The sequence below is a fragment of the Armigeres subalbatus genome, chromosome 2 (genome assembly GCF_024139115.2).
Source record: "Armigeres subalbatus isolate Guangzhou_Male chromosome 2, GZ_Asu_2, whole genome shotgun sequence".
Lineage (NCBI taxonomy): Eukaryota > Metazoa > Arthropoda > Insecta > Diptera > Culicidae > Armigeres > Armigeres subalbatus.
The window spans coordinates 99,662,129-99,676,321 of record NC_085140.1 but is presented as its reverse complement, the minus strand read 5'-3'; the positions used below and the strand labels follow the sequence as shown (position 1 = coordinate 99,676,321).

At 39.9% G+C, this 14,193-nt stretch overlaps 1 protein-coding gene across 1 annotated transcript; it reads right to left on the bottom strand.

Annotated features, from left to right (window-relative positions):
* Positions 1-391: 391 nt before the first annotated feature.
* Positions 392-1,313, bottom strand: LOC134214776 (calphotin-like). The gene is made up of 2 exons (XM_062694089.1): positions 1,153-1,313; positions 392-1,093 (listed from the first exon to the last, which is right to left on the bottom strand). Exons 1-2 carry the CDS (start codon positions 1,165-1,167, stop codon positions 533-535), a joined length of 576 nt encoding a protein of 191 aa, XP_062550073.1. The 5' UTR covers positions 1,168-1,313; the 3' UTR covers positions 392-532.
* Positions 1,314-14,193: the final 12,880 nt, after the last annotated feature.

Here is a 14,193-nt window from a genome sequence, read left to right as displayed (position 1 = left end):
ACTTGCAAGCACTCGGAGTATCCGAGAAACGGGTGCTTAGGACTATCATTGGCGATGTGCAGGAATATGGTGTGTGGCGGCGAAGGATGAACCACGAGCTTGCCCAGTTCTAAGGCGAATCCAGTATCTAGAAGGTAGCTAAAGCCGAAGGGGTACGATGGGCAGGGCATGTTGCAGGAATGCCGGACAGCAACCCTACCAAGATGGTATTCGCTTCTGATTGGGTAGGTACAATGACCTCGTAGATGTGACCTCGAACCGTGTAATGTGGCTTTAAATTGTTGATTCAGTATCATGTTCAGATGTAAGCTAAATAATTAATAAAGCCAGTAGATACGGGAGGACTTGATTTTTCGTATGTTAGGAAGGATACACAGAACACAAAGAAATGTCAATTTTTAAAACATTTAATGAGAAACAATAAAGCTAGTTGTGTAAACGAAACAAAAACCTTACAAACTACTGTCACTAGCAAACAATTACTTGCACAAATTGCTCTAAAATATCACAACAAATTGGTCTACGTGCTTGCCTAGATTGCGGCCGCTGGAACTCCGTAAGTAGTGAACGGAGCGGGAGCAGCAGCAGTTAAACGAGCAGCAGGGGCGACTGGGGCTACAGCTGCGTTAGGCACTGGGGCAATGGGTCCAGCTACCGGAGTGGCAACTGGGGTCGCGATCGGAGTTCTGGCAACGGCTGCAACTGCTGGTGCAATGGCGGGCGTCACGACTGGAGCTTGGGCTATGGCTGGCGTCACACCAGGAATAAAAGCAGGTGCGGCGAACGGAGTTGCGGCGGCATAAGTCAGTGGAGTGATTGGGTTCAGCGGAGCAGCAGCGGCTAGAGGGGCCACTGGAGCGGCGTAAGTGAGCGGAGTAACCGACGGCAGGAGACCAGTAGCATAGCTACGTCCAACGGTTTGCGTGTAAGCTGTTCTAAGGAGCCCTTGCTGGAGCAATGGTGCGCTGTACGCCAGCGGAGCACTATAAGCGAGTGGAAGGTTGTACGCGAGTGGAGCGCTGTATGCCAGAGGTGCTCCCAGAAGTCCAGGCTCAGGCTTGGCAGCAGCAACGGCCAAGCAAGCAGCGAATACCTAAAAGTAATCGAATAATTAAAAATAATGCAATGAAAATATTTAATCTATAATATTACCAATTTGGCGAACATTTTGCACCTGAATGGAGCGATATTTGCAAATAATCGATTGACTGAGTAGTGATGACCAATTGAACAAGCCCATCCGTATTTAAACCGCTTCTCCCACCTGTCTCGCGAAACGATCGACGTATCTTTCGCTGACCAGCATAATGCCAACAGAATTACATAAAACGCAAAATTTGACAACTTTGTCACTTTCGTTCGTGTCCTCGGCCAGCAAATCACTCGATCAACCGGGCGCCCGTCCAATCGATACCGCCACAATAACCAGCTACCAATGATGTCCACTTCAGCGCCACCCCAGGGTTCGGAACCATGCATGCCATTTTCTTAGCCTTGCTCGCTTCAAACAGCGGTTCGGTTGAATGCTAATATGCTCCGGTTCGGCATGGTACCGTTCACGTCGTTATACACAAATGGTACCATATTTTCGTCTGGCCCAGCTTGTCACCCAAACGAACCAAATGAATAATGCATAATGCGAACGTGTAATTGAAGTCGTTAAAAATTGGAACACTTCACTGCGGGTTGGATGCTTTTTCTTTCTGATATCAAAGTGCGGTTTCTATCTCGCAGTGGATTATCAGTAATACGTTTGTTCGTGGATGTGTAATCAAAGCGGAAACTGGTATCAAGGATTTGAGAGCACAGATAATTCTGAGTTGCTAAGCGTAGCTGACTCGCAGTTCCAATCTCAACGGGAGATTGCTTCTCAGTTGATATCAGTCGTAGCTACAAGCGATTAAATCCTAATTTTGCAATCAAGAAGTCGTAAAGATGGTTCACGACATGAATGTTGAATTTGTCTTGTAAGTTCGTATGTTTAAATGAAGAGTGTCGGACAATCTATTTGAGGAGTTGAAGAGCAGTTTTAATCTAGATTAAAATCGTAATGAATATCAACATCAATATGACAAGGTAATATTTACGAAAAAATAACCGATTTTTTTTTTCGAGATCTAGAAGTTTGACGACCTTCAAGATTCATATAAGAAGTAAGGACCAAATTTAAATATGCTAAAAAAATTCTAGCAGCATGGTGATTGTATTGGTGGTAATTTTTAAATAAGAGATCGTTTTCACAACGTCAAATTATTCTACAAAGTTGTTCGAGAGACTGAAACTACAAAAAAACGAGCAATGGGTAATGTTTTCAACATAACCGCGAGTAGACGTAGGACTTGTATAAACGTAACGTATTTACATTTAACTTTTAACTTTTGGATCTATAGAGTTTGATTATAGGTATTGATATTGAAAAGACATCTTCCATGCTGTGTAGAATTATTAACAATTTGTGTATTCAAAACTTCTGGAAATAAAACTAATAATTAAATACATAATAAGAATTGCTTTGTTTCTAACTATTAAGCCCTTATTTACTCAAACAAGTGTAGGGCATTTATAGATCTCTTATTGATGATAGTATTTGAAGTTAAACAATTCTATTTATAAATTTTTCAGACTTGTGCAAAATGTGCTATTTTGGGGGAACTGTCCCGTTTTCCAAACAAAGAAATGCAGCACCAATTTCGTTGCTTCTTTTTGCTACCATGCGTGCTTACTGATGAAAAAAAAATCACAACAATAAGAAACAAGTCAAGGAGCAGTGACCCTACTATAATAGACGAGATACTGCCAATACATCAACGAAAAATTATATAATGTTTTCATTCCAAACTTCATGTCTACGTCAAGTTTAATGATACAATTTCTCAAAAAATAAAAAAATAAAACAAAGTCTCGCGCTTAATTTCATAGGGGCGTAACTGTATTGATCGATTTCTCTTAATCGATTTTATATTTTGTTAATAACTCAAATGTTTCAAAAGCTACAACCGTGATTATTAATTGGGTGCAAGATATAATCATCCTTTATCACATCAAATCATTAAATTATCGAAAAAATAGCGAACTTCGGTATAATAATAAAAAGAAAGCATCGACGAAGAGAAATCGATCAATACAGTTACGCCCCTATGAAACTAAGCGCGAGAAGTATAAGATGAAGTTTATTTAAATATTCTTCTGGAAAATATTTTTGGCGGACTTTTTTTTAAAACATTTACATGTAATTCAGCAAAATTTTCTAATCTAAAATGGATATTAACACTACATATTGCTGATTGTGCATCTTTGCTAATAGCTTCTGCAAATAAATGAAAGTAATTATTTTAATCAAATTTTTATTTTCATCAGTGTAGTTGATTTTTTTTATATGAAATCAGAACTGTTATAGTATAACCATGTTTTAATGTACATGTCGTTTAGTACCAAGCACAACTTAACAAATGGTCAGTCATATGACATGGCTCATACTCATCCCGGGATCATTTGAATTATGAAACCAATCACCTGAATGAGCAGACCAAATCTATCTAATTTTATTCTTCTTCATCCACCACCGAACTCCGAGCGATGCGATGGGCGATTGCATCCATCGCAACCGACACCATTGCACGCAACCATCATCAAGCACAGAATGACAAAAAAATTCGTTCACTTCTTTCATGCATATTAGAGTGGGGCGTCATGGTCATTTTTTCAAATCAATGGTTTTTCGAAGCCATTCTGGGTCCTGAACAACTGTGCAGAATTTGGGACCGATTGGTTGCTTCCCCGCTTTCCGCATCGCGTTTGAAGTTTGTATGGAAATTAGTATGGGAGAACGTATATTTTTGCATTTCTACTACTAGAGGTTTCAGTGCATCGTAAATCAAGTGGCACATTACGTTAAAGTATAACCCAAAGGATGCCGAAAAACTTTGCTGAAGAAGGCACGTTGCTGGAACGTCCACGAAAAAAGTTATAACACTTCGAAGATTGAGTGTTCAAACCATATGCAAAAAATCATTTATTCTGCCAGCACTGCCGAACTACATGGAGCAATAATTTAACTGAGTGTTATTTCAAAATTAATGATTTTATAGGACTTTGGAGCTAGTGGGAGATATTCGGAATGATTTCATAAAGTAAAAATTCCGACTAGAAGGAAAATGGGTTTGCCTTCTGACAATTACAGGTTGTCCGGTAGTGCTGGCAGAAACATTGATTTCTTGCATATGGTTTAAACAATCAATTTTCGAAACGTAATAACATTTTTTGTAGACCTTCCAGCTGCGTACCTTCTTCGGCAAAGTCTTTTGGCATCTTCCAGGCTATATGCTAATGTATTGAGTCACGTGATTGATGATAAATTGAAGCCGCTAAGAGCAAAAATGTAAAAAAGTACGTTTTCCCATACTAATCTCCATGTAAATTTCAAACACGATGCGGCATGCGAGGTCGCAACCAATCGAGCCCATATTTTTCACAGTTGATTGGGGTCCCAAAACGATTCAGAAAAACCTTGATCTCACTTGGTCGGACGAAGTTAGCGTTTTTCCATACAACTGCGCCCCACTCTAATGCATATTCGCAGACCCACCGGCAGTTCTACCGCTGGGGACTGCATGCTGTCACTGTGTAGGTAAACACAGCAAACGAACGAACGATACGAAAAATGCGCGAGCAAAAAGCACGTCAGTACGCGCTGCTGTCACAAATAGTAATGACTCGCACACCACACGGCGACGGCAGGCACTGCTTCTTTTATACACAAAGAAAATCTTCCGACGGACCCGAAGGCCTGTGTCATACCGCATTCTGATGTCCGTGTTAGGGATGCACGGGATTGGTTACATATGAAATTTTTGCTGGCTTTGACAAGAATTGAAATTTTCAATAGCTTATCGTTAATAATCTTAAGTTTCAGTGAAATAGGCAAAATGTGGAGAGTGTCCGAGTCGATTGATATATAAATCTTTAAAATCCATCGAAAAATAAAGGCGCTAGTAACGTTCAAAATCTTCCCTTCCAGCGTAACGCTCTCGATTTCCAAAAATCTAAATTACACCCAGTATAGTAAAGAAAGACGTAAGTCCAACGTCAAAATCGTAAGTAACAATGATGGCTGAACAGTAGGGGGAGGTAAGGAGACTCTATCCCCGGGGAGACTTGATCACCCCCTGTTTCATCTAGAACTAAAGTAGTTTTGATCTAGCATATTTTTTTGTATAGATCCTCTAGACCAGCGGTTCTCAACCTTTTTCTTGAGAGGTACCCCTTCGCACTTTTGCATCAGTTGAAGTACCCCCTATTTTTTTCTTGCTGTAAATGAAAATAAATGTACCTCATAAGATATATGAAAAAACTGAAAATTAACGGAATTTATGACTCTCCATAAAATTGGCTGAAATTTTCAATATATCGAACTCTTGGAGAGCAGCTTTCGAGTCTCCTGAAAGGCGGCTTTCGGGTCACTTAAAACGATGCTTCTAAGTATCTTGGAAGGACGCCCCTGAGCCTCTTGAACGTTGGCTTCCCAGCCTTTAGAAAGATAAATTCCGAACCCCTTGAAGAGAGGCTTTCGAGTCTCTTGAAAGGAGGCTTCCGGGCCTCTTTAAAGGAGGCTTCAGGGCCTCTGGAAAGGAGGCTTCTGGGCCTCTGGAAAGGAGGCTTCCGGGCCTCTTGAAAGGAGGCTTCCTGGCCCCTTGGAAGGAGGCTTCCGGGTCTCATAAAAGGTCTCTTGAAAGGAGGCTTCCGAGCCTCTTGAAAAAAGGTTTCTTGAAAGGAGGCTTCCGAGACACTTGAAAGGAGGCTTCCGAGCTTGTTGCAAAAAGAAATTCGAGCCTCTTGAAAGGAGATTTCCGGGCCTCATGAAAGGAGGCTTCCGGGTCTCTTGAAAGGAGGCTTCCGGGCCTCTTGAAAGGAGGCTTCCGGGCCTCTTGAAAGGGGGCTACCAGGCCTCTTGAAAGAAGGCTTCCGGGCCTCTAGAAAGGAGGCATCCGGGCCTCTTGAAAGGAGGCTTCCGGGCCTCTTGTAGTGAGGCTTCCGGGCCTCTTGTAGTGAGGCTTCCGGTACTCATGAAAGGAGGCTTTCGGGCCTCTTGAAAGAAGGCTTCCGGGACTCATGAAAAGAGGCTTCCGGGACTCATGAAAGAAGGCTTTCGGGCCTCTTGAAAGGAAGCTTCCGGGCCTTTTGAAAGGAGGCGTCCAGGCCTCTTGAAATGAGGCTTCCGGGCTTCTTGAAAGGAGGCTTCCGGGCCTCTTAAAAGGAGGCGTCCGAGCCTCTTAAAATGAGGTTTCCGGGCCTCTTGAAATGAGGCTTCCGGGCCACTTGAAAGGATGCTTCCGGGCCTCTGGAAAAGAGGCTTCCAGGCCTCTTGAAAGGAGGCTTTCGGGCCTCTTGAAAGGAGGCTTCCGGGCCTCTTGAAAGGAGGCTTCCGGGCCTCTTGAAAGGAGGCTTCCGGGCCTCTTGAAAGGAGGCTTCCGGGCCTCTTGAAAGGAGGCTTCCGGGCCTCTTGAAAGGAGGCTTCCGGGCCTCTTGAAAGGAGACTTCCGGGCCTCTTGAAAGGAGGCTTCCGGGCCCCTTGAAAGGAGGCTTCCGGGCCTCTTGAAAGGAGGCTTCCGGGCCTCTTGAAAGGAGGCTTCCGGGCCTCTTGAAAGGTGGCTTCCGGGCCTCATGAAAGGAGGCTTCCGGGTCTCTTGAAAGGAGACTTCCTGGCCTCTTAAAGGAAGGCTTCCAGGCCTCTTGAAAAGAGGATTCCGAATCACTTAAAGAGAGGTTTCCGAGCCTCTTCAAAGGAGGCTTCCAAACCACTTGAAAAGAGGTTTCCGAGCCTCTTGAAAGTAGGCTTTCCCACCTCTTGAAAGAAGGTTTCCGAACCTCTTAAAAAGAGGCTTCTGGGATTCTTAAAAGGAGGTTTCTGGGCATTTTAATAGGAGGCCTCTGAACCTCTTGAAAGTAGGTTTCCGAACCTCTTGAAAGAAGTCCTCCAATCATCTTGAATAGTGTCCTCCGAGCTGTTCAGAAGGAGGCTTCCGAAGCAACTGAGCTTTTCGGAAAAAACCTTTAAAATTGAGGCTTCCGAACGTGTAGACTCTAAATTTTAGTTCAGGATCATATTCTTAACATATCATTCAACATTTTGTTTCGAACAGGTAGACTGCATAGAAGATTTTTGAAATTTGTTCATTCGTCGTTCTTTCCTTCGACCTTTTCTTCCACAGCACTTCATCCACTGCACTGGTTGTGGAGGAAAGTATTCTATAGAATTTGAGTCACTAATCGCCATGCATATTATATATAAGACAAAATTTTGAAATAAAATAAAATTATACATATATCAAAACTTTATCAATAAGTTTTGATTAAAATCCGCCATTACGCATTTTTATCCGAGGTATCCCCTGGGCCCGGTGAAGGTACCCCTGCTCTAGACAAATGACCTTTATGTGGTGAGTTATTTTTTTGGATTGACAACCTTATTTATTCTGCAGGGCGGTTTGTATGTTTTGACCTTCCCAAAGATCTTTGTATTGGCCACGCAAAATTTGAACAATTTTTCATAACAAAACTAGCAACACTGTCGTCTGCATCGTTTGTGTTTTTCTGTTGTGTTTCTTATTACTCATTGCAACGACAAGCCGTCGATAATTCGTCAAAGCCACATCGTCACATCGAACATCGCTCCTCGCATCTATTTCGCACCTTTTGCTTGTTTCAAACAGGTAGAATTCCGAGAATTTGTGAAATTTCCTAGCCGGCTTGATAGTGGTTAATTTAAACAGATCCCTCCATCATTTGCCCCACTGCTCCCACCTCGCCGCTCTCCTCCTGTTTGAAAGACACCGCTCCGTGCTTTCACGTCAAACGCTCACATTAGGTTCTGCAGGGTCTGAACGTAACCTCAATCTGGTGACAGATCAGTAGTACTTCTTGTTGGTCTCAGGGGCAGCCAACCAATCACGAACTCGACCCTTGTCGGAGTCTTCGTCGGAGTCAGTCGAAAGTACTACTGAACTGTCAAAAAAGTTCATTCGACGAGGACCGAATTCATTCGTGACGTCATGCTGCAGAACCTAATAAACGCTGATCGTCGAACATTCCCGAACCAAGTTAACATCTGGAAGCAAGCTGTGATAGTACTTAAACGGAAAGATTGTAAGACCCCGTAGAATCGCAGCATAATATAGGCCCCGTTTTCCTGCGCTCTTCTTATTCAACAAATCCGAAAGACCAGTTCCGGCCTCAGATTTCGAAGTTCCACCAGTGTTCATTCACCAATAATCATCCGCAAGCAACTCTTCAGTGTTGCCAGTTTCATCGGAATGATGAATGTATGCGAGAAATGTGCAAACCAAATCGATGGAGAAGTTGTGAAATGTGGAGGATTTTGCTCGTCCTCGGTTTGCCTACACTGCCAAAAATATCTGTATAAGATATATGTGTCGCCGTTATAAATTTTTGCAATAGCTTCACCCTATAATATAATCGATATAGAACTACACATAAATTAAATAATTGCTAATTCGAGACCACACATAATGTTTATTTGGATATATATTTTATTAGTAGTTCGCGAGGAGAATGGTTATGTGTGCGCTGATATATATCATAAGTTAAATATATGGATTTTTGCCAATAAACATGTGTGGACTTTTAGTACGGTAGGGGAAACTGGACACACATGATCCCCCCTGTTTTCTCGAAAACTAATCACATTTTTATACCAGTGATATGTGCAAACGAATCCGTTAGATAGATTATTGAATCTGAGTAACATTTGATATTAGTTACTTTATGTATATGGGTTTTACAGAGGTTTTATTATTTAAGCATTCTCAATCCTTTTTTTCTTCAAAGGAGAAAAGTTAAATAACTTTGAATATGTCTAACCAAAACGTACCAAATTTTTACTGGACAGTTTTATTATTGTAGAATTGAATAAATTCATTCAAATAACTATTGCTTATTTTCCATTAAATAAAAAACAAAACAAGATAAATACTCAACATGGACACACTTGATCCCCCACAGTTTGGACACACTTGATCCCGATATTGCATATATTAAGGCGTTTGTTGTATACCGTCGCATATTATTGTATTGTATGCAACTAATTGATCTGTCAAAATTATTTTCTAGTTGAAAAGTATAAATAAATTTTATTTTTCTTTAATTTTGTTAATCAGACAATACACGCGCAATTTGAATTTCTCAATAACCTTATTTCATTAATCAGAACAAAGTGTAGTTGAACATACTTAGTTTTGATTAGTTTTATTAAATGCATTTTACATTATTTTCAATGAGAAAAAGTGTGAATTAAGCTTTGAAAACATTCAACAAATCACAGGGCTTAAAATCAGTATTGTTCGATTTTTCGATTTTTTTTTTGATCTTTTCGATTATTTTTTTTCCGTTTGATCGAGGAGAAGTTTGCTTACAATCATCATTTATTTGTAAATCTTCTTAAAGAATTTTTAATAATGGGCTCATTCAACATCTTTTGGTCAGTCGTTTAAGAGAAATCGCATTTGTGTAATAACAACTCACTACAAAAATGATGATTCGTGATAGTACCATATTGATGTAGGGTATCTGTTCCCATATTAATAACAGTCCGTATATTAATCTCAACCGCCGATAAACCAAATAAAAAATCAATTTGATTACAATTTCTCGCATCGTATGTAAACAATAATGAATAGACCATCTTCTCCAATGTTTGGAATATTATTTAAAATTCCGTTTGAGTAATGTTTTAATTCACAAGATTCAAATTATTAAAAACAAAATTATAAAACACATTTATTTTCATTTTCCTACCTCTGAACTGTTGATTTGATGCACTGCTTGACTGCTACTAGCAGATTCATCTCATTTCACGCCGTTGTTTTCCACTCAATTTCAAGCTAAAACTAATGTATCCTTTCAAAATACACTTCACAACACATAGAGCACATCACATTTTCATTATAAATATAATCATATTGTAAAAACTAACGCGATTTCCTATAGTTTGATATAGGTTTATTTCGAACAACGTCTAAATTATTCTTGTCCGTATTCCAAACTATTTACATGGCCTGCAGTATCTGCAAGGGTTGCCGACCTAGATTTTTATTTCAAAAATGCTTGAATGAACTTTCATTGTGAAATTCAACTCTTATGTTTGTAAAACAAGGTATATCGAAGAGATAAGCTATGACAAACATAAAATTAAATTGATAAGTTGGAAAACTACAGCAAAAACTGGAATTTTGTAATTATATTTCAACTCAAATACAAAACATTGAAGAATTCGGCATCACTGCAATCATATCGTTACGTATACACACAAGTAATAGTGTGCGTATTTTATGTTGGAAACAGTATTATTGATATAGGTACAGGCATAGGATTAACTGTTTTTGAATGTTATTGAAATAGGTGCATGGCAGTGATGACGTTTTTTAGCTAAATACTTCTATAATGTGATAACAATTTCATTTTTGAAGTTACCAAATTGTTATCAATTAAAAATGACGTGAGCTGAGCATAATTATTCTCATGTTACTTGATTATTGGGTGAGAAATAAATGCATTTCATATGCGCATTGGCTTATTGTTATTGATATAGGAACAGATACCCTATGAAGTCATCATCCTGGTATGATCACGGTTGTGGTATTAGTAGTAGTCTGGCGATCTCGATGTACCGTCGTCGGGGGAGGCAATGGGTCAAATAGGGGTGAGAATGGGTCACTGTTTCAGCTACTTAGAATGATTATAAAATAGATTGAATGCATCTGAGGGCAAGAAGATCAAAATATAAGAGACTTTTCTGAACAATTTAAAAGAATAATTAGATTCCAAAATTACAAAGATATATTTATGTATCGATCAACCATTTTTGGTATCATAACTGTATCAATTATAAATAGAGAATCTCTTGGGAGCATCATGGTTGTCGTGATATGACCACTTTTTTTTTAGTGGAGTGAATGGTTTGCAGATAAATCATCATCACCATGTCAATTTTGTTGCTATAGCAGACATTCTATATGTCACTATTACTCTATTCGAGAACTAAAATTGCCTTGCTTAATACCCACAATATTTATTTTTCTCTCTACTGATATTACGGCAGCCTATGAAGAATTATTTGGATTTGAGGCTAGACCAATTCAACCTTTCATTAGACTTGGAAGAACCTAAACATGTTCAGCTCATAATGGGATCAATTTCCCCCTATATGAGGATCAAGTCTCCCGCAAGTTTTGAAAATGCCAAATTTTCTATCTTTCGGCAAAATCGATTTTTTGGTAATTTTCATTGACAAATAATTGCTTCCAATGATGTTTTTGAATAGCTCATTAAATTCTTTATCAAGTCCATCAAGAAGCATGCAAATCGGTCCATGTTACATCGAGAAATATCCTAAACAAAAAGTGGGGATCATGTGTGTCCAGTTTCCCCTACTATGTACAGGGATTGATAGGGATACGTTTGCCTCTATTTTGGCCAACTCGCATCTAGTATGGCTTTGTACATGCTGTAAAAATCTCCTGGCTAAAGCTCGATTTTCGAATGCTTCAGTATCGGTCGACAAAGTTAGTGAGGCAGTTATTCAATCTTTGAAAACTGAAATTAGGGATAGTATCTTGGTCGATATAAGGTCAGAAATACGATCCAATTTCAAGGCCCTAATCGATTCCGTTCCACCCACCTCTGTACCGACGATATCGCGCAACCGAACATGGCCCCCGTTTTCAGGTAGGAACAAACGGCAGCCGATGGAGATGACGATACTACGCTTCGCCGTCCCGCCAAATCCATGTGTGTTGTCGGAACCGGCGCCACAGATTCTGATCTAGTCGCATCGCTTTCTTCGGAGCATGATCCAAATAAATTCTGGCTTTATCTGTCTGGTGTCTTGCCAAATGTTCCCGATGAAAAGGTAACCGAACTAGCTCAGTCTAGATTGGGCACTTCGGACCTGCATATTGTGAAACTGGTCGCGCGTGGTAAAGACACTAGCACACTCAGTTTTGTGTCCTACAAAGTTGGAATGCCGCTCGATTTCGCTGGCAACTGAAACTTGGCCTCGTGGGATTAGGTTTAGGGAATTTGAGAATATTGGCAGTAAACAGCAGAAAACAAGGGCGTAGCGAGAGGGAGGCAGGGGGGGGGGCGTGGTCCCCCACTCCCTAAATTGTGGAAAGATTGAACGGGTACTGAAATGAATTGCCTCAAACATATGCACTTTACGATCCAATCATATACAGAAATAGGTGGTTGAAATTCAAAAGATTCCCAAAACTTATTAGGGCATCCACGATCCATAATATATGAAAGTTCAAAACAACTCGAAACATTTCGGGCTCAAAAATTCTCCTTGAAATCCTTCTAGAAGCTCCCCTGGGAACTTCTGAATTCCTCCGGAAAGTTATCCACAAATTCCTCTGAAAATCGTTCAAAAATCCTTCTCATGTAATTGTAATTCCTCCTTATCTAGAAACCCCCCACTAAATTTTGTTTTAGGAAATTCACGAGGAAATTCTTTGAAGATTTCTTTTCTTCTCTGCAAGATTTACTTCTACACCCAAAAAACAGATCTTACAATTATTGTATAAAAACGTGGCATATACAAATCTGTAAGGTTTTTATACAGAAATTGTATTAAAATCTTCCAAAAATTGTATATGCCCAATTATTATACAGTTTCTGTAGGGTTCTTATGCAGAACTGTATAAAAATCTCCCATCCGCTGGTTGGGTGATATAGATATTTCTATAGATATTTCTTCGGCTATTCTCTCTTCAGGAAGAATCCGGCATTTCCTTCAGGAATGCATTAGAGAGTTCCGTCAAGAATACATACGGAATTTCTTCCCAAAATTCTACCAGAAGTTTCTTCAAAAATTTATGACGGAAATCCTACGATTTAGCTCCATATTTTCACTTTTAAATCTATAAGAAATTTCTTCGGAAATTCTTCTAGGATTTTTTCCGGGCATTCCTCTCGGAACTCTTCCTTTAATTCCTCCGGGATTACTTCCAGGAAATTTTCCGGGAATGCCTCCAAACATTCAATAGCGAAACCATCTAGCATTCCAATCTGGAGTTCTTTTCGCAATTACTTCAGAATATCCTTCAAGAAATCCTCTAGAAATATCTTCATGAATTTCTCCTGGAATTCGTCCAAGTATTTCCCCAGAAATTCTTACAGGTATTTTTTCGGGAGTTTCTTCAGGTACTTCTCCAGGAATTCTTCCAGGAATTTCTCCGGGAGATTTTCCGCGGAAGTGTACTAGAATTCCTTCCGGACTTCACTCGGAATTTACTCGGATATCTGCCAAGAGTTCTTCCAGAAATTTCTTCGGAACAATCCGCAGGGATTTTCTTCAGCAATTCATCTGGGAATACTTTCAGGATTTCATCTGGGAATTTCTGCATTAATTCCTCCTGGTATTTTTCTGGGAATTCCTTCAGATATTTTTTTCGGAAATTCCTTTAGGAACTTTTCTAAGAATTATTTCAGGACTTCCATGTGGGAATTTCTCCGGAAGTGCTTGTGGTAGTTCCTCCGGAAGTTCTTCCAGGAGTTTTTCCAAGAAATTCTCCGGTAATAACTCCAGGAATTTCATAGGGAATTCCTGGACGATATTTGGCAGGAATTTCACGGGAAATGGGATTTCGGAAGTTCCTTCAGAAATATTGTTGCTTTTCCTCTAGGGTATTCCGCCGGATGTTCCTTTGAAGTTCCACCAGTAGTTCCTTCGGAAATTCAATCAGGCTTTCTTCCAGGAATTCATTTAGCATTTCTTTAGGCATTTATCTACAAATTCCTCCAGAAGTTCCTCGGAGAATTTCTCTGGGAGTTCTTACGGGAATTCCTCCGGGAGGTTCTTTTAAGAATTCTTCCAGGAGTTCCTCCTGGAGTTCTTACGGAAGTTCCTTTGAGAGTTTATCCTCACACTTAAATCATTTCACAGATTTCGGTGAATTTTGCTTCAATTCACCGAAATCTCAACAGCAGATTTGTTTCACAACAGCAGATAACTATTTCACAAAATTTTCGGCGATTTTTCCTTTGTTCAACTGTCAATACCACCCAAAATCTGTAAAATTATTCACCGAACAGTTCTGCTGTTGAGATTTCGATGAAATTTCACAGAAATCTGCGATTTATTTTAAGTGTGTAGAATTCTTACGAGAGTTCCTCCGG